Source organism: Thecamonas trahens (genome assembly GCF_000142905.1).
Source record: "Thecamonas trahens ATCC 50062 unplaced genomic scaffold supercont1.73, whole genome shotgun sequence".
NCBI classification, from domain to species: Eukaryota; order Apusomonadida; family Apusomonadidae; genus Thecamonas; species Thecamonas trahens.
Window position 1 is genome coordinate 22787 of NW_013657607.1, and position 23523 is coordinate 46309.

The 23523-nt window shown below is 65.6% G+C and overlaps 7 protein-coding genes across 7 annotated transcripts; 3 read left to right on the forward strand and 4 right to left on the reverse strand.

Annotated features, from left to right (window-relative positions):
* Positions 1-13: 13 nt before the first annotated feature.
* Positions 14-2523, forward strand: AMSG_12426 (uncharacterized protein; the record flags this gene model as incomplete). The annotated part of the gene is made up of 2 exons (XM_013897386.1): positions 14-2433; positions 2472-2523. 2 exons carry the CDS (start codon positions 14-16, stop codon positions 2521-2523), a joined length of 2472 nt encoding a protein of 823 aa, XP_013752840.1.
* Positions 2524-2565: 42 nt separating this feature from the next.
* On the reverse strand, positions 2566-2863 carry AMSG_11240 (uncharacterized protein; the record flags this gene model as incomplete). Its single annotated transcript, XM_013897375.1, has 2 exons — positions 2566-2586; positions 2618-2863. 2 exons carry the CDS (start codon positions 2861-2863, stop codon positions 2566-2568), a joined length of 267 nt encoding a protein of 88 aa, XP_013752829.1.
* A 672-nt stretch (positions 2864-3535) lies between these two features.
* On the reverse strand, positions 3536-5031 carry AMSG_11241 (F-box/LRR-repeat protein 20; the record flags this gene model as incomplete). Its single annotated transcript, XM_013897376.1, has 3 exons — positions 3536-4606; positions 4949-4993; positions 5017-5031. 3 exons carry the CDS (start codon positions 5029-5031, stop codon positions 3536-3538), a joined length of 1131 nt encoding a protein of 376 aa, XP_013752830.1.
* A 421-nt stretch (positions 5032-5452) lies between these two features.
* On the forward strand, positions 5453-11383 carry AMSG_11242 (uncharacterized protein). Its single transcript, XM_013897377.1, has 2 exons — positions 5453-5586; positions 5721-11383. The coding sequence occupies exon 2, from the start codon at positions 8271-8273 to the stop codon at positions 11325-11327; it is 3057 nt and encodes a 1018-aa protein (XP_013752831.1). The 5' UTR covers positions 5453-5586; positions 5721-8270; the 3' UTR covers positions 11328-11383.
* Positions 11384-11904: 521 nt separating this feature from the next.
* Positions 11905-12181, reverse strand: AMSG_11243 (uncharacterized protein; the record flags this gene model as incomplete). Its single annotated transcript, XM_013897378.1, has 2 exons — positions 11905-11910; positions 11963-12181. 2 exons carry the CDS (start codon positions 12179-12181, stop codon positions 11905-11907), a joined length of 225 nt encoding a protein of 74 aa, XP_013752832.1.
* A 1231-nt stretch (positions 12182-13412) lies between these two features.
* Positions 13413-21799, forward strand: AMSG_12427 (uncharacterized protein; the record flags this gene model as incomplete). Its single annotated transcript, XM_013897387.1, has 2 exons — positions 13413-15224; positions 16570-21799. 2 exons carry the CDS (start codon positions 13413-13415, stop codon positions 21790-21792), a joined length of 7035 nt encoding a protein of 2344 aa, XP_013752841.1. The 3' UTR covers positions 21793-21799.
* Positions 21800-21839: 40 nt separating this feature from the next.
* Positions 21840-23326, reverse strand: AMSG_11246 (serine carboxypeptidase; the record flags this gene model as incomplete). Its single annotated transcript, XM_013897379.1, has 2 exons — positions 21840-23030; positions 23098-23326. Coding segments are annotated over 2 exons (1420 nt in total), but the record flags the coding sequence as incomplete, so codon positions are not given.
* Positions 23327-23523: the final 197 nt, after the last annotated feature.

A 23523-nucleotide genomic window follows, 5' to 3' on the forward strand; every position in this document is an offset into this window, starting at 1 on the left:
CAACATCGACGCCATGGCCATGGTGGTGGTGGAGATGTGCCCCAACCTCACATCCCTCGGCTTGAACGGCTGCTCCAACATCACCGATGCGGCAGTGGTCGCCCTCGCCGGTGGCTGCCCCAACCTCACAACCCTCAACTTGTACAACTGCTCCAACATCACCGATGCGGCAGTGGTCGCCCTCGCCGGTGGCTGCCCCAACCTCACATTCCTCGGCTTGGAAAACTGCTCCAACATCACCGATGCGGCAGTGGTCGCCCTCGCCGGTGGCTGCCCCAACCTCACAACCCTCAACTTGTCCTCCTGCTCCAACATCACCGATGCGGCAGTGGTGGCGGTGGCCGACGGCTGCCCCAAGCTCACATCCCTCATCTTGCGGAGCTGCACCAAGCTCACCGATGCGGCAGTGGTGGCGGTGGCCGGTGGCTGCCCCAACCTCACAACCCTCTCCTTGTACAACTGCTCCAACATCACCGATGCGGCAGTGGTCGCCCTCGCCGGTGGCTGCCCCAACCTCACAACCCTCAACTTGAACAACTGCTCCAAGGTTACCCTCGACTTGCGTCGCGCGCGCACTACCATCGCCCAACCAGACTTCCCTGCATCGCAGCACGCCCGTGCTCTGCTCGGCTTTGCTCAAGCCCATGTGCCCCATCCGGTGCATCTCATGGCCCGCTGTAACGCTCTCTCCGTGGACGCGCTCAACACGCTGCTTGCCAACGGCGCAGACCTCTACGATCTCGATGATGACAACAAGCACGTGTACGTGCACTCGCCCGCATCCTCTGCGCCGGTCTTTGTCGGCCTCATGATCGAGTCGCTGCGGGCCAACGCAGACGGCGCCACCAAGCTCGCCAACGGCATCAACAAGGCCACCGTCGCCCTCTTTGTCACCCTCCGCGCCTCACCGACCGTCCCGATCTCAGCCGACATCGTCTCCGAGCTCATCACCGCTGGTGCAGACGTCAACGCTGTTGAACCCACGTTCAATACGCCCGTCATTCATGTCGCGGCTGCCAACACGGAGCACGGTGCCCTCAAGGCTCTCCTCGAGGCAGTTGCCGCCCTCGACGTCGTCCTCGACCAGTCTGCCGTCGACGGAAACAGCGCCACTGTGCTCGACACCATTATCGCCGCGAACCAGCTGACAGCTGAGCGTATGGCCGAGTTGGGCGGAGTTGGTCTCGATCCCTTCATGCTGCAGCCGGACAACACGCATGTGTACGTAGCTGCTCCCGTGGAGCGATCTGCAGCGTTCTCATCTGCGATGGTCGCCTGGATCCGCGAGCATGGCGATGGCGCCACCGAGCTCGCCAACGGCATCAACAAGGCCACCGTCGCCCTCTTTGTCGTCCTCCGCGCCTCACCGACCGTCCCGATCTCAGCCGACATCGTCTCCGAGCTCATCACCGCTGGTGCAGACGTCAACGCTGTTGAACCCACGTTCAATACGCCCGTCATTCATGTCGCGGCTGCCAACACGGAGCACGGTGCCCTCAAGGCTCTCCTCGAGGCAGTCGCCGCCCTGGATGTCGTCCTCGACCAGTCTGCCGTCGACGGAAACGGCGCCACTGTGCTCGACACCATTATCGCCGCGAACCAGCTGACAGCTGAGCGTATGGCCGAGTTGGGCGGAGTTGGTCTCGATCCCTTCACGCTGCAGCCGGACAACACGCATGTGTACGTAGCTGCTCCCGTGGAGCGATCTGCAGTGTTCTCATCTGCGATGGTCGCCTGGATCCGCGAGCATGGCGACGGCGCCACCGAGCTAACCAGCGGCATCAACAAGGCCACCCTCGCCCTCGTCATCGTTCTTCATGCCGCAGACACAATCCCGTTCTCCATCCCTGTCTTCGCCTTCCTCATCAACTCCGGCGCCGGCATCAATGCCCTCGAACCGTCCCTTGGACTGCGCCCGCTCCACGTCGCCGTCTCGCTCTCCAACATCCCGGCAACCATGGCGCTACTCGCCGCGGGTGCTGACCTGTGGGCTCTCGGTGCCAACGGCGAGACGGCATTTTCGATTGCCTCGGCTGTGCTCAACAAGCCTGGCAGCGACACCAACGCGGCTGCAAAAGAAGTCTACAACCTCATCGTTGGTACAAGCTCTATCCCGGAGCGTGTTGCTGACCACGTCCGTGAGACCATCGCTGCTGGTGGCGACATTGGCGGCGGTGCAGGCGCCTCTGCTGGGACCTCCACTCGCGTGGACAAACTCGAGGCCAAGCTCGCCGACACCAAGGCCGAGCTCGCCGACACCAAGGCCGACTTCGCCGACACCAAGGCCGAGCTCGCCGACACCAAGGCCGAGCTCGCCGACGTCAGGGATCACGTCACCATCGCCACGGGCAACATCGCCGCCCTCCAGGCCGACCGCGCCAACATCCTCCAGCACGTCGACAAGGCCATCGCCATCTTCCAAGCACGCCGCTAGTCCTACGGCTCAAATCTCTCCTCGTGGTGTACCGCAGCGCCCACACCGCCGCCGGGACATCGTCTGCGGGCGACGCAATGCCGCAGTAAAACACGCCCAGCAGCGTGGAGGCTTTGTGATGTGCCGCAGCGTTAGCCGAGCGTGTAGGGAAACTGCGGGAGCCGACGGCAACACGCCCGAGACAATGATCCGGATCTCGTGAATAAGCCGATGCGGCGACGATTCGGCAAGCACCTCTGGCCGCCTCTGGTAGTCGTTGAGCGAGCGGGTGGCCCACCATAACGAGATTGCCTGCACGCGCGCCTGCGCTCCGTGCGGAGCGCTGTGGATGCGGTCTGGGGCAATCGACGCGTACGGCATGACGCCGATGCCTGACGCGATGAAAGGCCCGTGCAAGATGGTGACCACGTTGCGCGCGTTGGCATACATCGGCCACCGCCTCCATCACCACCGCCCGCAGCGTCAAAGACGGCCGATGCGAGCCAGACGGAATGGATGGCGGTGAAGCGGGCGCCGGCGAGTACGGAGGATGAGGCTGACGAGCGGGCCGGGTGCAACGAGATCAACGTTGGCCGCACATGGTCGAGGTCACGGAACGGATAAAGATCAAGACCAGCAAGTGCAGCGCAGAGAGCAACAAGAAGGGAAGCAACTCTTGCGCCAGTCTGATCCCCATCCCCATCCCCATCGAGCATCCGACATGGACCATCCAAGCCGACGGGACCCTTCAGCGAAGCGCCAACTCACTCTGACTCGCTCGTCCCCTCCTTCCACAGAGGGAACAGACAGTGTGCGGAAGGTCGTTCAACATGGATGATACAGTGGCGGTGGACGGATGTACCACCGAGACCGAGATCGATGATGAGCTCGAGTCGGTCAATGCCGAGTTGGTGACCGAGGTGGTGCCAGTGGCCACGGACAGACTGCTGATGCAGGTCAGCGATCGATGTGCCCATATCAAAACTATGTACCTGAATGACTGCCCGGCCACTACAGACGCGGGCGCTATGTCATCACAACTCTTCGCTCTGCTTGCGATCTTCCGCAAGCCGCCAAAGACGCCCTTCAGGCCGCCATTCTCTGCCCTCCACGTCGTTGATCCTACGCGCTGCCTGCAGTGGCCATGCCCGCCGCCATGGCCGTGCAGTGGCCCTCGACTGCTGTCTTCATCGCCGATGAGATCTTTGTCGCATCAAGCGAGACTCTCGTCAGCCGAGCAAGATCGAAGAGCGCAGCGGCGCCGGTGTCGGTCACCAGCGTGCAGCCCCACAGATCAAGCACCTCTAGCTGGGTGCAGCCGCCGGCGATGGCCTCGATGCCGGCGTCGGTGACGGCGGTGCAGTTGTGGAGGAGGAGCTGTTCGAGCTGCGGAGAGCCAGCAGCAAGCGCGGCCAGTGCATCGTCGGTGGCCTGCGACCTGCAGTCGGTCAGATCGAGCTCGACAAGGTCGGTCAAGCCGACGAGGCCCGCAATGCCTGCGGGTGTCAGCCGGGTGCAGCGGTCAAGGCAGAGCCGCGTGAGCCGCGGACAGCCTGCGACAATGGCAAGGAGGCCCACATCGGTAAAGAAAGCGCACCACTGCAACATCAGCGACGTGAGCTGCGGACAGCCGGCAGCGATGGCAATGAGGCCGTCGTCATAGACCTGAGCGATGCGAGAGAGCGAGAGGACTTTGAGCTGGGCGCCTGCAGCTGCGATGGCCTCGACGCCCCTGCTAGACACATCCTCGCAGCCTGTAAGGACCAGTCTCTCCAGCTGCCATCCAGCCACCATCATCTCCACCGCGTCGTCCTTGATGAGAGTGCAGCAAGTGACGTCGATGTCGACAACAAGCGGACAGCCGGCGATGAGCGCAGCCAGCGTGTCAGCCGAGGGCAAGCCCGAGTTGCACAGATCAAGCCGCTTGAGCGAGGGGCAGCAGCGAGCGATGGCATAGAGTGATGCATTTGTGAGGGCAGAGCAGTTGGCCAAGATTATGTCTGTGATGCCCGAGCACATGCTCACCACGTGGATGAGCACTTCATCAACAGCCCCGCCAATCACCACCCGCACCTCCTCCGCGCCCACTTTGGCCACCCAATCTCCAGCCTCAGCAGCAGTCATGCACCCCTCCAGCTTGACTGTCCTCACATCGTCCATCGTCTCGGCCGTCGCCTTGCTCGCCTTGCTCGCCTTGCTCGTCCTGCTCGTCCTGCTCGTCCTGCTCGCCTTGCTCGCCCTGCTCGTCCTGCTCGCCCTGCTCGTCCTGCTCGTCCTGCTCGCCCTGCTCGTCCTGCTCGCCCTGCTCGTCTGGTCACTCCCTTGCTCTGTCGCCTTGGTCGCTCTGTCGCCTCGGAGCTGTCCTGACTGCAGTTGAGTGTGTCCGTTGAGCACAGGCAATGCGCAGTGACCGGTGGTCATACAGGCCATGAGCCAACAATCTCAGGGACATCATCAGGGGGGGGGGGGGGGGGGCATTCAGAGGGGTATCATCTAGGCCTCGGCTAACAGCATGAGGCAAACATGAAGATCGACGACCATGATGATGAGCGCCACAGCGCCGGCGACAATGAGTGGCGTCTCACACAAGGCCTACAACCTACAACATCCATCGCCATGGTCATGGTCACCATCATCGCCACACCCTCCACACACGCACACACGCACACGCACGCACACGCACAATCATATCCCATCAATCATTGCAAGCTGCGGGCCAGCAAGTGCGGGAAATCCACCATCCACGACACGATGACGTCCCCCTCAACTACCTGTCAGCGCACCCATTCCGACCACCTCGCACTCACCACACCACCACACACCCTCATACCCATACATACTTACACTCATAGCACTTCTTCACGGCAACCGGTCATGCCTACGTCTGCCTGTGTCATACCTGATACTATCTGGTGCAACAGGTTGCCTGGGTGCCAATTAACAAAATTGTCCGCATCGACCTCCGCGTTGACAAGTCAACGTCCACACTATCCGCCGCACTTTCTCACCCGCATACTCTTCTCCCTCCTCCTCCCCCCCCCCCCCCCCCACACACACACAGCTATACATACATACAGTCTATCTCTCTATCTCTATATATCTTCCGCACACATGCACCATGGCCGTCCATCCATCTCCATCCCTACCCCCTCCGCATGAATCTCTCCAGCAAAGTACGTACACATGCTGCCCCTCACTCATATTCTTCGCCAGTGTTGACCATTTCTCGACCCATTGCCTGAACTGGCTCGGCCAGGAGTCCTCTCCCCTTACATACACACCGCTCACAATGACCTCATACACATAGATCTGCTCTCCTCCTCGTCGTCGTCTACCTCTTTGCACGATTCAGCCGTCTCGTCGTTGGTATCTCTGTCGAAAAAATCGGACGACTCGTCATCGTCGTCATCCATTTCAATCCCGTCGCTTGAACCTGCTCCGCAACCGGCAAGCCTCACGCAAGCTCTCGCCCCGCTGCAGGCTTCGCCACAATCATCAACAGCGCCATCATCGCTAGGAGGCTCACGAACACTCCCGCCGCCATCGCCAACCACCCATCTCATCAATCAGCTGCAGAGTGATAACATCCCGGCGCCCATGAATAGGTCCACCGCCAGGCCGCCGGCTGTCTCCAGTGCGCCCAAGACCTCGTCAGGCTTGCGTCGCGGCCTTGTCGGCCTCGCCCTGCTCATCGTTGACGCTCCGCCGCAGAAATCTTTCCTCGGAAAGGCTTGGCGCGTTGGCGGGGCCCTCGCGCTCATCGCACTTGACCTGGGCCTCCTGCTCTTTGTCGCGGTCATCGCACCGCATGACACCCCGCTTGCCGTCCCGCCACTCGTCCGCGGCATCGCCATCGTCATCTTCGCCCTCATCATCATCGCCACCATTGCATGCATCCTTCGTCTCGCCGTAGGTGCCCCTCCGCCGCACACTACCGCCATCGTCGCCTGCGCGGCTGCTCTTGTCAGGCTCATCTACACCGTCGGCTACCTCCCGCTCGCCGTCCTCCTCGCCCGCCCGCTCCTCCTCCCGCTGCTGGCCATTCATCTCGCTCTCGGCTTGCTACTTGTGAGCCATACCAATGTTCATGCCATCGATCCGGTCGGTGGTCCATCGCTCGCCCGCGCCTGGTCTGGCGTTCCAGACCTCATTGTCCGTGGCGCCGCCACCGTCATCGTCGCCACAGCCGCCATCTCGACCCACTCTGTCGCCATCAGCATCACTACCGCGCTGGCCGCCTCTGTTGCCGCCGCCTCCGTTGCGTACCTTCGCCCGCATCGCATCCATCTCATCAACCGCCTCCGATGCGGCAGTCTCCTCGCTCTCGCCTGCTACGCCACCGCCACCGCCGCCCTCGGGCCGAGCCACGGCCTCGTCCACCTCATCCTGGCCATCCTCGCCCTCATCGCCGGCATGGCGCTCCCATCGCACCCGCCGCTCACCCCGCTGCCCGTCCTTGCCTCGAAGCTCGCTTTCGCTCACTTCTCGTCCTTGACCTCGGCCCGGCCGTCGTCGACGACCTCCATCTCGAGACGGTGCTGACAGCCAAGCTCTCGCGCGCGCGCTACGCAGTGTACATCAGCCTCCATCGCCGCGCCTACGACGAGGCTGCTGAGCTCTTCAACGATCTGGCTCCCGAGCTGACTGATTCGCAAGCTGATGCCGCCCTCGTTGCTCTCGAGCAGCAGTGGCGCCATCGGCTCGGCACCGTCTCGCTCCACGCCTCGCTCGACCTCCAGCTCGCCCTGGGAGCAGCGCGGAACGGCGTGCCGGCGGTGATCACTCTCCTCACCAAGGACAAGCACGCACCGGACGCATCGGCCATCCCACGGATGATCTACCACATGCGGGCGCAGCTGCGGGCAGAGGAAGACGTTGTTGTTGCCTCGGCCTGTACCGCCGCTCTCGCCGCCAGCTGTGCCTCCTCGCGCTGCACCGCCTTCCCACACATCATCCAGCGCCTGCTCTGGTCGCTCTACGGTGGCGAGCGGGCGGCGGCATACGGATCGCACGCCGCAGGCATCGTCTCGGCCTTTCACGCACAAGCCGCTCACCTTGATCTTTCGCCGTCCACTCTCTCTGTCCTCACCGACGTCATCCGTGGGCCGACCGTCCTCTCGCCGGCGTCATCGCTCCTCGCCGCCGCCCTCACCATCGCTCCGCCGTGGAAGGAATCGGGCGGCTCGGACGATGGTCGCGTCCTTAGCCGACGCAGCAGCCATCTCAGCATTGTCAATCCTACGGGGCTCATCGAGCACGCCCGCCAGCTCGCTCACGGCGACGATGTGGCCACTCTCGTCGCCCGCGCCCTCGGCCAGTGGATCGACGCCATGGCGGCCGAGGACAAGCTGCTTGCCATGGTCGTCACCGGCTACGCCCGCATCGACCCAGCCTCGCACGCCATCCTCCGCCACCTCCTCGCCGCAAAGCCTGATCGCCTCCTCATCCTCACACAGATGGACCGCTCTTCCCGATCCGTCGCCCTCAATCCCTTCATCCGCCCCTGGGTCGTCAACGGTGCCGGCGGCGTCGTCTTTGATCCGTCCGTCCCGGGCGCCGATCGCCTCGCCAACCTCTACACCGTCCGCCTCTCCACCCGCGCCCACCAAGCTCGGCGGCTCAAGAGTCTCTATTGCACTCGGTCGGCTCGTTGCCCTCGGTTGTCTCCATCGGCGGCCAGGGATCGGTGGCCTCTGCTACCAGCGCCATCTCGGCCCGCGAGACAAGCTCGCCGCTGGCGCTGACCAACCTCGCCGGTCTCAGTAGCATCCCGCTCTCGGCCACCGTGAGCAACGATGCTCTCGTCATCTGTCCGCTATGCACCCATGTTGCCCTCGATCGCGCGTGGAGCGCAGACATGGAGCACTTTGCCTCCTCCATCTCCTCCTCTCTCTCGGCTGTGGCCGTCGACAGCAATCACCGCATGCGGCCGCACGCCAGCGGCGCAGCCGAGCTGTACGCCTCGGCTCTGGAGGCATCATACCAGCGCAAGCCATCGGAGCAGCTGAGCAGCATCTTTGTCTTCTCTGATGAAGATGATGAGGACGACAAGGACTCGGTTGTTGTTGTCCGTCACCGCGACGGCTGTCACAGTCACCTCGACGGTGATGACCTCCTCGACGGCAAGTTGGAGGCCGCTGCCGCTGCCGCTGCCGCTACCGGCAGCAACTCCGGTCGTATCCAACAACGCGGATATGACGACCAGGACGATGGTGACGAGCTGGGTAAGGCGGTTGGCGAGGACGCTGGCTACGGGTTCCTCCATCTCAGCCACGATCGCCGCAGCGCAGGCGGCCTTCTCCATCCCACGTCGTCGTCGACAATCCGGCGAGCGGCCCGGCTGAGCAACAGCTCGGACAGCATGGGCACCGGCGATGCGCCGTTGCTGCGACGGACGCTGCGACTCACCAATGACTCGGGCAGCGTTGCCCCGAGCTTGTCATCGCCACGGATGATCAAACGCCCGTCGCTGCAGCGGCTCCCACCGCGATCACCCACGCAGCGCACGCCGACTGTGTCGTTTCGCCGCAAGACAGCGACGGCATCAGACGAGGCAATAGCAGGCACATCGCGCGGATCGCGCAGAGCACGGTCGTCCACAAACATCGCCTCGGTCACGGTTGCCTCGACTCCCACCGTCGTGACCTCGACCATGTCGGCGACAGCCACGGCCACAACCTCGGCCACCGACGATCAACCCGAGGACGGGCGTGGTGACGAGGACGAGGACGAGGACGAGGACGAGCAAAGGCATGTCATCAAGCGGCTGGCCATCACCGATGCCGACGAGAATGCGGACACCCACACGCCGAGCAAGACAGAAGCAGAAGCAGCAGCCACAGACGCCGCCGCAGCCGCAGCCGCAGGCGTCCCCTCGATCTTCACCTCGACGACGGTGTTGGCGGCGGTGACCGATGCGCGGGCGCAACACAGTCCCAAAGCACACTGCGCGCTGCGGGTCACGGCGTTGGTCCATCAGCGGCTGGCGCGCAGCAAGGCGGCCGGTGGAACCATGACCTTTGTTCGCATGCTCGCCATCATGGGCACCGAGGCCGAGCTCGAGCTGGTGACGGCGATCCACGCCGCCATCGCCGCCTTCGACCTCGAGCCCTTTGCCGTCCCGCTCCTCCGCACCGTGACCACCAGCGAGCTGGTCGACGCCGCCGTCGCCGCAGGCGTCCTCATCGTTCGCCGCAACTCGCCCCGTGGCCCTCTCCTCCTCGCCTTTGTCCACCCCATCGAGTGGATCTCCGTCCGCGCCACCATCGACACCGCCCACGCGGAGTTTGTCGCCTATCACCTCGGCCGGGTCATGGCCGCTTCGCCCAACCCGCGCCACGCCGCGCCGAGCGCGTACCTCGGCTACGCGCGACTCGCCTGGGACATCGAGCTTGTTCTCGACGCGCTAGCTACCCTCACGACCGAGCCAACAACCCGATCGGTGGCCCATGCCGCAGAGCGGCTGAGATTGCTTGCCCGTGTCCGCGGCTTGGGCGCCACGCCCATCCTTACCCACGCACTCGTCACCTCCATCACCGAGTCCGAGAGCCCCGGGCGGTACAACGGCGGGACGCCTACGTTTGCCGAAGCCTTCATCTCCCCGACTCCGAGGTATCGCGCCTCGGATACGGTTGCTGCTTCCGCTCTTGCTGCCTACATCGACGCCATTGTCGACGATGTCCGCATCGGCCGCGCCACCGCCGCCCTCCTCGCCGAGGCCGTCGAGGCGCTGGAGCTTCTCGCCACCCTCCCAGTGCCTCCGGCCCTGCTGACGACGTACAGGGCCAAGGTGGCCCTCGCCAATCACAACCTGCATGACGCGCATCACCATCTCGCCGCTGTTGCCGTCATGGCTAGCTCCGATCGGGTCGATGCCGAGTTCCACGCCGCCGCGAGCCGTCTGCTCCTCGCCCTCGGTAACCCGGGCCGCGCCGTCGCATGGGCCATCGCAAGCCCGACAAGACCTTCAACCGAGCTGCAGTGCTTGGCCGCCGAGGCAGCGCTGGCTAATGGAGATGCAATGAGCGCAAGCGGACTGGTCAGCTCCATGGCGCCCGATGCGTGGCTCGACCTCGTGCCGCGCCTGCTGCTGATCGACGGCGACGTGGCGGCGGCCGGCGGCCGACGGAGCAAGGCGCGGGAGCGGTACAAGGCCGTGGAGCTGATGGATGTGACGCCGGCATCATCTGAGGCCGCGCGTGTCCGGCTCGCCCTTCTCTCCCTCATTGTCAACGATCGCGAGACATACTGGGACGCGCGCGCGGCGCTGATGGGCCACCTCGGTCGGCCCGCCGCGCTTGCCTGGGCGGCGCTGGTGGAGCTGGTGGCGGAGCTGGCGGACCTGCCGCGGCACCGATCGCCAGCCGAGGTCATATCCAGTGCCCAGCCGCCAATCGCGGCTGTCATTGCGGGCTTTGGTTCGCCTGCCGCTACCGCTGCTGCTGCCATCTCGCTCCGCAGGCTCGTTGAGGGCATGGTCGACGTGGTGCCGAGCGCTGCAGGCAGGGCCATTCGCCGCGGTGCGGTGCTGATGGCGGCAGAGTTGGTGGAGCTGGTCGGCCGACAGCACTTGCTCCCGGGCATCGACGTCAATCTCTACGCCACGCCCGGGCAGATCCCTGCCGCCGCTCCGCTCGACGCGCCTGTGTCGCTCGAGCCGGAGACGCTCTGGTGGGGACTCGACGACGCCCTGCACGTCGTCGCCCGCATGCACAGCAACCGCGTCCGCCGATGGCCCTCGCGCCGCGCGCTCATAACCTGGCTCGAAGCCTCCATGCTGGAGGAGGAGATCCCCATCGCCATTGACTACATGCTCGCCGCAGGTATCCTCCGCCGCTCCCAGTCGGCCGCCGTCGCATCGGCCTGCCCCTGCGTCTCCTCGCGCGCCGAGTTCGCGTGGCTTCTCACCATCTGAACACTCCGTAGAAGCTCTCTGATTGGACACATAACACGCATACGTCATCAGATCAAGCTGATGATGATGATCGGTGGGGTGGAGAGGGGCCGAGGGTCTATTTTCCAGCTGTTGCTGCTTGCATGCAACACAAAAAACGCTCAGTGCTTGATCGCTGATTTTTTGTTTGTTTGGCTCGGCGTGGAGCAAGCAGCTGGCGGCCATGGCGGCGGCAAAGGCAAAGACGGTTGTGTAGCGCCGGGATAAAGCTGCAGAGCAGTGTGCGATGTGGTAATTGTGGTGTCGAGCACTGAGATCACCTCCTCGATGACGATGACGGGCACCATCATCGCCACCTTGCTGACGACGATCATGGTGTCGTCCGTCGACACGCCAACCATGATGATCGCCGTTGTGATGCTGGCCCTTCCGTCCATGCCCACTGTCACCGTCACTCCTGCCTCTCCCTTCCTCTTTCGTCTCTCCCGTCTCTCTCCAGTCGATCTCGTGGCGGCGTCGGCAGCCGACATCATCAGCGTCACTGGCGCGTCGCCCTCCATCCCGGCCGACTGCCCCGTCTCCCACATCGCATGCCAGATCACTGCTGCAGGGCTCAACGACGACCTGCATACCACCGATCCCGTCGCCCGACACACCAGGCGGAGATCGGCGTCCATGATGGCCATGCCCGTCGGCCCCAGCACGCCCGTGTGGTCCACCAGGCGGAGATCGGCGTCCATGATGGCCATGCCCGTCGGCCCCAGCACGCCCGTGTGGTCCACCAGGCGGAGATCGGCGCCCATGATGGCCATGCCCGTCGGCCCCAGCACGCCCGTGTGGTCCACCAGGCGGAGATCGGCGCCCATGATGGCCATGCCCGTCGGCCCAGCACGCCCGTGCGGTCCACCAGGCGGAGATCGGCGCCCATGATGGCCATGCCCGTCGGCCCCAGCATGCCCCTCCACATCGGCCAGCCAGTTTCTTTTTTTCTGCCACCCATTTATTCCATTGGCTCCCTCAATGGAAGAACAACTGGGACAGCGCCGTTTTGCGCAGACGCAACGCCACCGCACGACCTTTTCCTGTACCTCACGCTCATTAAGGAGGAGAGAGGAAGAGAGAGCCACATTGATGCCACGCGAACCATCTCCAGCGCATGCAGATGGGGTACATACCGCAGTTGCTGCTGTGGCACAACTGGAGTCGGAGGTCGTCCTCACCACAGCTCAGCTCCAGGCGTGCGTTTTAACGGTGAGCGAGAGCATCCGCAGCGGAATACTCGGCGTAGACCACATCCTTCGTGCCGTGCGAGCTATGGACAACGAAGCTCAGATGGCCGTCCCTGACGCGCTTGATGTGTACGACGTGACCGGTATGGTCGACGTCATGGAGCAGCTACAGACCCACGACTCGCACGAGATCTACATCGCCTCCAACAGCTTCCTCTCCCGCTGGTTTTCCTTCGATGAGCTCGGGTAGCCGTACTGGCTTCATCTCCATCGATGGACGGGCAATGGTTGCGACGATGGCGACGATGACGACGATGACGACGATGACGACGATGACGACGATGACGACGATGACGACGATGACGACGATGGCGACGATGACGACGATGACGACGATGACGACGATGACGACGATGACGACGATGACGACGATGACGACGATGACGACGATGACGACGATGACCACGATAACGACGATGACGACGATGGTGACGATGACGACGATGACGACGATGGTGACGATGACGACGATGACGTCGACCACCATGACGTCGACCACCATGACCACCATGGCCACCATGACCACGATGACCACGATGACCACCATGACCATGACCACCATGACCACCTATCACAGCCTCATCACCGGTAAAAAGACACGCTCGCTCATCGCTCACGTCCACCCCGATGACAAGCCTGCACACCTCTCTCTCTCTTCCTCCGGCCCACGCACACGATCGATCACCGGTGCTCTCGCCCTCGCTCGCCCTCGCCATCGCCCTCGCCCTCGCCCTCGCCATCGCCCTCGCCCTCGCCATCGCCCTCGCCATCGCCCTCGCCCTCGCCCTCGCTCCATCGCCATCGCTCCATCCCCAGCATGCTCACGGGCCTGTCACGGGAGATCTTGCAACTCATCGCATACGCGACAAACAGGCTGACAGCTGGCGAGGTACTCTCGCTCGCCCTCACCTGCCGCTACCTCTACACGGCGCTCCTCGGCTCGCCCTTTACCCGATCGCTACATCATGCCCTTGGTGGCCTCGAACACTGCATCCGCAGCCAGGCATGGGCCGGTGGCAGACGGATCATTGCCTCGTCGGCCTCCTCGCCTCTGCCGGCAGACCTCATCCACATGGTCTTTGCCACAGGCGATGAGGAGTGCCACCAGTGGATGGCCCTCGTCAGAGACATGGCCACCCGCCGCATGGTCTTCCATCCCTCGTGGGGGCTGTCCTCCTCGGGCACGCCCGCCATGCCGTCCTACTCCGTCCGACTCGCCTTCCTCCGTCGAGTCTTCGGCGCCCGCTTCCTCCCGCTACCGCTCGCTGCCCTCGCTGCTCTCTATGGCCACCAAGCCACGGCGCTTGAGCTCGCCCAACCGACCGACAAGCCGCTCTCGCCCTTGGCTCTCCTCGCTGTCGCCGCTTGTGCCGTCAAGGCCAACACCATCGAGCTCATGGCCGCTCTTGCTCCACTGGTTGACCTGGCCGGACGCTCGGAGCTCCTCCTCCGACTGGCGATCGACCTTGGCCGGCAGGAGATGGTCCGGCTGCTGGTGGATGACGCAAAGGTGAAGCGCGCTGTCTTGCCCAGCTCGCTGCTTGTCCGCGCCATGCGGTCTCCGCATCCCCACATCGCCATCATGCTCCTCGACCACCCGCTCCTTGATCCGTCGTCTGACATGGCTGACTTGCTCACCAAGGCCTGCTCCTTTGGCCGGGCAGATGTGGTCCACCGCCTGCTCGCTCAGCCATCCGCCGTCCTTGATGTGCCCCTCCTTCACCGTCTTCTCCGCGCTGTCACCGACTCTGCGTCTACCGCCTCCCTCGCCGCTGTTCTCGCTGCCGCCACTGCCGCAGGCATCGCGCCCGACCCGAGCGACGTCGACAATGTCATCGCCATTGCCATGACCGGGAGGCATACCGACCTTGTTTTGCTCCTTTTGTCCGTCGACGGCGTCGATGGCAACGCGGCGCTATGTCGTGCCGCTGCAGCCGGCCTCGACGACGTTGTCCGCTCTCTGCTGGCCGACCCGTCGGTTCATCCTGGCCACGACCAGCAGCGTGCGCTGTGCGCGGCGGCATCAGGCGGACACGATGCCGTCGTCAAGCTGCTCCTCGCTGATCCGCGGGTCGATCCTGCCAGCAACACCAGCGCCGCCCTCCGCCACGCTGCTTCTGCCGGCCGCACATCCGTCGTTGCCCTCCTCCTCGCTGCCCCGGGCATCGATCCATTTGCCGACAACTTGCACGCGCTCCGCAGCGCGCGGCTGCATGGTTACATGGACGTTGTCGAGCTCCTCCTTGCCCATCCGGCCGCCGATCCAGCGCTCGACGACAACTACCCGATCCGCCTCGCCGCCGCCCTCGGCCGAACAGCCCGGCTGGGCGAGCTCCTTGCCACACCCGGCGTCGATCCGACCGCCGCCGACAACGAGGCCCTGTGCAAGGCGACCGAGGCCGGTCACGCGTCGGCAGTAGCGCTCCTGCTCGCCGACGGGCGGGCCGATCCGGCTGCCCGGGACAACCTGCCGCTGCGCAAGGCGGCGGCGCACGGGTACGCCGCCATTGTCGCAAATCTTCTCGCCTCCGGACGGGTCGATCCCGCCGCCGACGGCAACTACGCCATCCGCATGGCCGCCAGCCGTGGCCATCTCGCCGTCGTCGACCTTCTCCTCGCCCAGCCAGGCGTCGATCCGACCGCCTTCTCCTCCACCGCCCTCGTCATCGCCGCCATAGCCGGCCACACCGACATCGTCACCGCCATCCTCGCCACGCCCTTCCGCCCCCTTCACCAGCACGCAGACCTCTGCCGCGCCGCAAACTCTGCCCGCAGCTGTGGCCAGATCGAGATCGCCGCCATCATCGACGCCGCCATCACCTCGCTATCCCCGCCCAGCCCCAGCCGACCTTGATGAAACTACCACTCGGCCATGACTGCCACCGTGTGTGTGCAAGGAGTACCGGTGCGGAGAATACCGGGTGCGGTGGAGAGACGTGCAATTTTTTTTTTGGGCATCGCTCCCGCTCACCATCTTCCGTCCAAAGCGGAAAGCGACGACGCTTTCTTTTTTTTTTTTTTCGGCGGCGGCGGCAGATAGCGGCGGTGGGAGCGGGAGGTGAGCACTCAACGCACGCCTGTGTGGGACGAGTGCAGTGAGGATGGATGATGAGATTGAATTTGGAGAGAGCATGTGCGTGTGCGACTTGATGGGCATCACCGACGTTTGCATGTGTGGTTCTGGCTTGGCTGTCCCTCCTGGAAATGGCGGGAACACTCGCGCGTCTTTCTCTGTCGCTGACGAGCGAGCGGCGAGTGACCTCTGCCGTTCTTCCGGCCACCTGGCCGGTGGGCAGGGGCATGGTGTGGGGGCGGACGGGGAGGGTGAGAGGGACGAAAACGGGACCATAGACGGGAAAGAAGCTGTTACATGTGAGGACGCGTTTGCAGACATGCTCGTGGACGCTATCCTCACACAGCTCCATCCCAACTCTGCCATCCCTCCGCGCGTGCCGCACCAAGTCACGCCTTTCTCGCCTTCCGACAACCATGGCACTCGGCCCGCCAACAACAACAATTGTTCAGCCAACGATTATGCTCATCCCGCCAACAACAACAATCGTTCAGCCAACGATTATGCTCATCCCACCAACAACAACAATTGTTCAGCCAACGATTATGCTCCGCCCGCCAACAACAACAATTGTTCAGCCAACGATCATGCTCATCCCGCCAACAACAACAATCGTTCAGCCAACGATTATGCTCATCCCGCCAACAACAACAATTGTTCAGCAAACGATTATGCTCCGCCCGCCAACAACAACAATTGTTCAGCCAACGATTATGCTCATCCCGCCAACAACAACAATCGTTCAGCCAACGATTATGCTCATCCTGCCAACAACAACAATCGTTCAGCCAACGATTATGCTCCATCGGCGGCGCCCACACCCATCCCTGACCGCAGCTCGGCTCCGCCGCCAAGCTCGTCACTCGCAGCGACAAGATCGCATCATGGAGAGGATGCTCAGGGGAGCGCCCACGGGCTGCCGACGACGCCACTGCTGGCCTCGTCGCTGCCGAGCGGCATGACGGTGCTGGCGGACAGATCGGTGACGACCACCGAGTCGCCCGTCCGCCGCTCATCGTCGCTGACATGCTCGACGCTCCGCACCTCGTCCGAGACCCTCGACGAGATTGAGGACGCAGACCCGACCGACGGCGATGCGTCCGACTCGGAGCTCGACTCGGATCCACTCCACGTCGCCTCGATCTTCCTCTCGGCCGTCACCAAGCGCTTTGCCGGCGCCTTTCCTGCTGCCGCCGCCGCAGAGCCTGCCGTCGACGCCGCGCCTGCTGCCGCCATCACGTCGATGGCGACCTCGCTTGCGGGATGGACGTGCGCGGCAAAGGCTGCCAAGTTGGCTGTCGCAGAGCGGACCGCCGCCAACGTTGCTGCCGCCGCTGCAGCCATGCCCGACGACTTGCCGACCTCGCCCTCGAGTCCGTCGAGCCCGAGCAGCCCCACTCAGCTCGGCTCGCCGCCGCTGGCTGCCTCGTTCGCCATTGCCTCGCTGGCCCAATCGTCGTCGTCCTCGCTCGCCACCTCTGAGTCGACCGAGCTCCTCGGCGGGTCATCGTCGGACGATGACGCTGACGACGACGACGACGACGACGATGACGGCGGCAATGACGGCGACGGCGACGACAAAGGTGACGGCGGATGGGTCGATCTCGGCTCGTCGTCGCTCCTCTGCTCGGTCTCGCCGTACACGGCAGCGCTCTGCGCCGACGCCCGCTGGATGTGCACCCTGGCGGCGCTCGACGCAGCGGCCAAGCCTCTGGCAGCGTCGGGCATTGCCCACGCCGTCGCTGTCTGCGGGCCGGCGCGCATCAACGCGCTCTGCCGGGTCCTGGTCGTCACGCCGCAGCCAGAGGCGCTGACCGCAGCTGCAGCTGCGTCGGCGCTCCTTGCTGCCTTTCCGCGCACCCGCATCGCGAGCCCGGCCACCGCAGCCGCAGCCGCCGCGCCGCACATGTACGCCCTTGTCGCCGGCGACGCCACCATCTTCCATGAGTACGCGACGCAGCGGCGGCAGCGGGCCGAGCTGCCGCACCCGCTGGCGGGCCTCCCGCAGGCGCGGATCCGCCACGCCGACGCGCTGGCAGCGCTGGCAGCCCTCGGCGACGCGCCGCCAGACGACCTCGTCGAGGCCATCACCACGGTCGTCGCCGCCCTCGCCGCCTTCTTCAACGTCTCGCCGAGGCTGGTCACCGGCCAGCGGCGGCGGCCCGGGGCGCCGCCGACAGAGCTCCTCCTCGCCGCGCTTGTTGCCGCCCAGGTGGTCAACAGCTACGTGGCGTCACAGCTTGTCGCCGCCCTCCACGCCTTGGTCGGCTCATCGGCGCTCGCTGCCGAGGCTGCGCCGGTAGCAGCGCCAACCATCGCCACGCCGCTCGCGCACATGGCGGCGGACATGGCGGGCGGGATGGCGCGGTGCGGCGCGGCGGCGGCGCCGCGGGCACTGGACACATCCAACGCGGCGCTCCTGGCGGCGCTTCCCTTTCGTGACGCTGGGTACCTCGCGGCGGCGGCGTGGCGGGTCAGCCTCGACGGCATCTCCTCGCCAGTCTGCACCTACGGCATGGCCGGGACCCGCGGCCCGCCGCGGCGGTACGCCGGGCTCGGCATCGGCATGGGCGCGCCCGTCCGCGGAGCGTGCCACCTCGGCGCCGCCATCCGGGAGATCGACGGCGAGGCATGGCCCGAGTTCCTCGCCTCGCGCGATGCCTTCTGCGCCCGCTATCCGGCCTACCGCGCCGTCTTCTACTCGGCCACCACCGATGAGGTCCGTATGCTCGCACCCCAGGCCGTGGGCCAGCTGTTCGGCTCGGCGGTGCTGGCCGGCAACGCCCGCGTCCGCGTCGGCGCCTTTGACTTTCTCCTCGCCGACGCCACCGCCCCGCACGAGGTGGCCGTCTCCGTCCTGGCGCGGGCGCTCTTCCACGGCGGCGCGAGCGGACGCTCGCCACATCCGGGCGGCGTGCCCGCCGCTGATCTGGTCAAGGTCTTCTACCTCAACAAGATCCACGTCTTCCTCGTCACCCACGCCGTCCACGGCCCGCTCCTCGCCGACGCCCTCCGCGCCGCGCCCCCAACCTCGGCAGCGCCACTCGCCCTTGATCCGTACTCCTTCTCCCTCCACACTGTCCTCGCCCTCATCACCTCGCCCGAGGACGCCTGCCCGCGCGGCTACGTGGCCGAGCACCTGCCGCCGCTGCCGGCTGCGGTCATCGCGCCGGGAGACGTCTCGCTCGCCGCCTCGCCGCTCGGCTTGGTCCGCACAGGCCGCGGGCGGGCCTTTGTCGAGCCGACCGCCAAGGGCGGCCGCCTCTCGGCCCGGCTTGCCCTCCTGAAGAACGTGCTCTTCTGCATGCGCGCCGGGATGCGGGCCAAGGTCGACAGCGCGCTGGCGGCGCAGCTGGCGCACGCGCCCGATGGGCGGACCATCGTCGACCTCACGCTGGACGTCCTCCGCGGCATGGAGCTGCGGATGTCCGAGGCGCCGGCGATGCTCAAGGCCGGCCTTGTCCACCTGCTCGTCGCCCGCATCGACGACGTCGTCGGCACCGTCTGCGCCGACCCGGCCATGACCCACACCGAGCTGCTGGCCACCGCCCAGCCGCAGCTCGCCACCATCTATGCCAAAGCCGCCAAGACGCCATGCCCGGTCAAGGCCTTTATCACCGGCATCCTCCGCAAGCAGTGGCGCTGCGGCCGCCGCCTCAGCCCGGACGAGATCCTCGACGCCCAGATGTGTCTGCCGACGAGCGTGGTGAGTGGCGGGCGGGCGCGGTCGTGGTCGCGGACGCGGTCGCGGACGCGGTCGTCGTCGGCTGCCGGGCACAAGGGCCTGGGCCTCGGGCGCAAGCGGTCCAAGAGCGGCGCCATTGTCACGGCGCTGAGCGAGGACGGAGGAACGGCCGGCGAGCAGGGCGATCTCGAGGCGCTCGTTGTCCCGTCGCAGCTGCCGGGCGCCGGCGACGCGCCGCTGTGGTACGACGCGGCGCTGGTGGGCCTCGTCACCGCTGGCGACGCCGAGGGCTTTGCCAAGCTCCCGCACCGGCTGCTGATGCAGCGGATGCTGTCGGACATGGACTTTGGCGCGTGCGCCGTCGGCAGCAGCGCGCTCAAGACAATCCTCAAGGCGGCGACGCCGATGACGCTGCGGACGCTTGTCCTCCGCAACGTGGCGGTGCTGACGGACGTCCTCCTCGAGCCGCTGCTGGCCAAGACGCCGCATCTACAGGAGCTGGACGTGAGCGGCGGGGTGGAGCTGGTGACGGTGGGGCGGGTGGCGGCGCACTGCCGGCTCTCGCTCGCTGTCCTCCGGCTCGTCGGCTGCGTCCGCATCCCGCTCCCCGAGCTCGACCTCATCGAGGCTACCTGCACCCGCCTCCGGGCCGTCCACCTCGGCCCGAGCCACTCGAGGGACCTGTACTCGCCGGGCGCTACGTGCGCAGCCCATCCGCGGTGCCTGGTCACGGGCGCGCCGCACATTGTGTGGGCCCATCTGCCGCCGGGCATGCGTCGGGCGCTCGCCGCCTTTGCCGTCCCGCCGCCCTCGGCCACGCCGCGCGCCCTCTCGGCCTTTGCCTCGCGCATCCGCGTCGACCTGGCGTCGGCCGACCTCGCCGACGCCCTCGTCGCCAACATCGCCGTTGTTCTGCCCACCGCCGAGCGCATCTCCGCCCTCTCCATCGCCGACAACCCGCGCCTCACGGACGCCTCGCTCCTCCCGCTCGCCCGCGCCTTTGCCGCCAACGACTGCATCGTCGAGCTCGACGTCTCGGCCAACCCGGGCCTCTCGCCGCTGGCCACCATTGAGCTCGATGCCCTCCGCGCCACTCTCCTTGCCGACATCGGCCGCGAGCTGGTCCTCTCCGGCAGCTGCTGGGCCTCTGCCCGCGCCCTCTGCCCGGCGCAGGTCCCCTCGCCGCTCCCGCCGCGCTCCGTCCTCGCCGGCGAGGTCACAGCCGTCGCCGCCGTCTCGCCCACCGCCGTCATCGTCGGCTCGGCCGGCGGCAAGCTGGCCGTCATCGACTCGGCCTCGGGCTCGTCGCGGGTCGTTGACATTGTCCTCTCCTCGCCCGTCGTCGCCCTCACCATCGATGCTCCCCGCGGCAAGGTCCTCGCCGCCACTGCAGCCGGCCGCGTCGCCGTCCTCGCTCTCGCCTCGTGGCGCCTCCTCCGCATCCTCGACATGACCGCCGCCACAGATGACGCCGCCGTCACCGATGACGAGGTCTCGACCGAGTGCGTCACGCCGACAACACCGACGACTCCCTCGGTGGCGTGGTCGTCGTCGGCGGCCTCGTCGCCCGCGCCTTCGCCCAAGCCGCTCACGCCGACGACGCCTTCATCGGCGGCATCGGCGTCGGCGTCGGCGTCGGCGTCGGCGTCGGCGGGCGGGCGGCCGAGCGCCACCTTTGCCGGCCTCCACACCCTCCCGGTCCCGCCGCCGATCCAGATCGGTCGGAACGGGAGTGAGGTGGAGGGCGAGGGCGGCAGTGTTGGGTGCGACGAGCTGCTTGATGCGTTACCGGATGACGGGAGGGAGAGCGATGCGGTGGTGGGTGCGGTGGTGCTGCCGCGGAAGCGGGCGGTGGTGGCCAGCGCAGCGGGCGCAATGACCGAGTTCAAGCTGTCGAGCGGGCGCAAGGTGGCGGCGTTCGAGGCGCTGGCCATGCCCGGTGGGCGGCTGGTGGCGGTGGCAGTGACCGACGAGTGGGCGGTGGCGGCGGCGGACGCGTGTGGGCGACTGGCGTGGTGGACGCGCGCGGCGCGCGACTGGGTCCGCGTCGCCGAGATCAGCGTGGGCATGCGGACGGCGACGGTGGCGCTTGCCCGGGCGTGCGGTGAGAAGGTGATGTTGGTCTCGGTCGCCGGCGAGCTGGCGGTGGTTGACACGAGCGCGCAGCGGGTTGTTGCGCGCCGCTCTGACGTGCGCGGGCAGGCTGGGACCGTCCGCGCGGCGTATCCGCTCGGCGGCGGCCTCGTCGCCGTCGTCGCTGCGCAGCCGTGGACGGTGACGGTGTGGAACGCGCGGACCGGGCTCTCTGTGGTGACCCACCTCGCAGTCCCGGCGCATCCGCTCGCCCCGGCCGCCGACTGGCACCACGTCGTCGTCGACCGCCGCAGCGGGGCGGTGGTGGTGGTCGGCGGCGGGGTGGTCCAGGTCATGAGCGTGTAGGCGGCGGCGAGGGTGTTTAACGGCACCGCGGGGGAAGCGGGGGCCGACTAGGCGGTAAACGGCTTGCCGTGGATAAAGTTGTGGAGGAGGACCGAGGCGACGGCGGGCTGGTCCATGGGCACGAGGTGACCGGCGTCCTCGATGTTGACGAGGGTGAGGCCACCGGCTGCCTTGGCCTGGCCGACCTCCTTGCCGGCGATGGTCCACGGCGCGAGGTGGGCGGCGTTAAAGGCGTCCTGGCCGGCAAAGCCGATCTCTGCGGTCCAGGCCTCTGCGCCGACGTAGTTGCAGATGAGGTCGTTCTTGCCCGAGTAGACCATGTACGGGAGGCCTGCGTCGAGGATGGCCTGGACGTCCGGGCCGGACGACATCATACGGTCGATGAGGAGCGGAATGCCTGCGGTGGTGGAGCAGTCGGTCCACTTGTAGCCAGCGGGGACGCCGAGGGCTGCGCGGGTGGCGGGCATGTTGACGTAGTCGGACATAAAGGTGAAGTTGTAGCCGAGCTTGCCGATGGACGGCTTCTTGATGTCGTACACGTTGATGTGGTGGCCGTCGATCTTGGGCGCGGTCTCGATGATGAGGGCCATGATGGCGGAGCAGGCGTCCTCGGCCTCGATCCACTTCTCAATGGACGGGTTGGCGACAGCCGAGTTGTACAGCTCGCGGCAGGCAAAGGTGGCGGCGTCGACGGCGAGCTTCGAGGCACCGTGGATGAGGCCGTTGGCCGTGGCAAAGGCGCCGTACGTCTCGTACTGGGTGAGCGGGACGGACCACGGGTCGCCGGTGGCGCAGCCGCGGAGGTTGAGGCCGGCCTTGTTGACGGTGTTGAGGATGCGGGCGCAGAGCGAGGGCACGTAGCGGCCGGCGTACGACTCGCCGGTGATGTACAGCGGAGCCTTGGCGTACGCCGGGAACTGCTTGAGCAGGCCTTGCAGAAAGTCGACGAGGTAGAGCGAGATGATCTCCTCGTTGGTCTCCACGTCGGGCGACTCGGGCGAGAAGCCGGTGCCAAACGGCTGGTCGACCCACACCACGTTGGCCTCGTTGTTCCACGCATCAGCGTTCCGCTCCAGCTGCAGCGTCTGCGCGTTGATCCGCGCCGGGCCGTTCTCGGCAAAGAACGCCGTGACGGACGAGCATCCCGGCCCGCCCGTGAGCCACAGGACGAGCGGCGCCGTCTCGGGCGCCTTTCGGGCCTCGGCGAGGATGTAGAAGAACTTGGACTGGAACTCGGGCTCGACCACGACGTAGCCGGCGTAGAGGGTGTCTGCGAGAGTGTGTTGTGGGAGCGTGGGTGGCGACGGTGATCATGACGATGACGATGATGATCATGGTCATCATCATCATCATAGTCATCATCATCATCATCATCATAGTCATCATAGTCATCATCATCATCATTGTCATCATCATCATCATTGTCATCATCATCATCATGGTCATCATCATCATCATCATCATCATGGTCATCATGGTCATCATCATCATCATCATCATCATCATCATCATCATCATCATCATCATCATCATCATGTCATCATCATCATGGTCATCATCATCATCATCATCATCATCATCATGGTCATCACCATCACCCCCATCACCATCCCCCCCCCTCCCCTCCACCCCCACCCCCTCTCCCACCCACCCCACCTCCCCACTTCCCCACCATGACCCCTCATGGCGGCCATGGCCTCTCCATGGTGTGTGTGGTTGCTGTACTGGTGA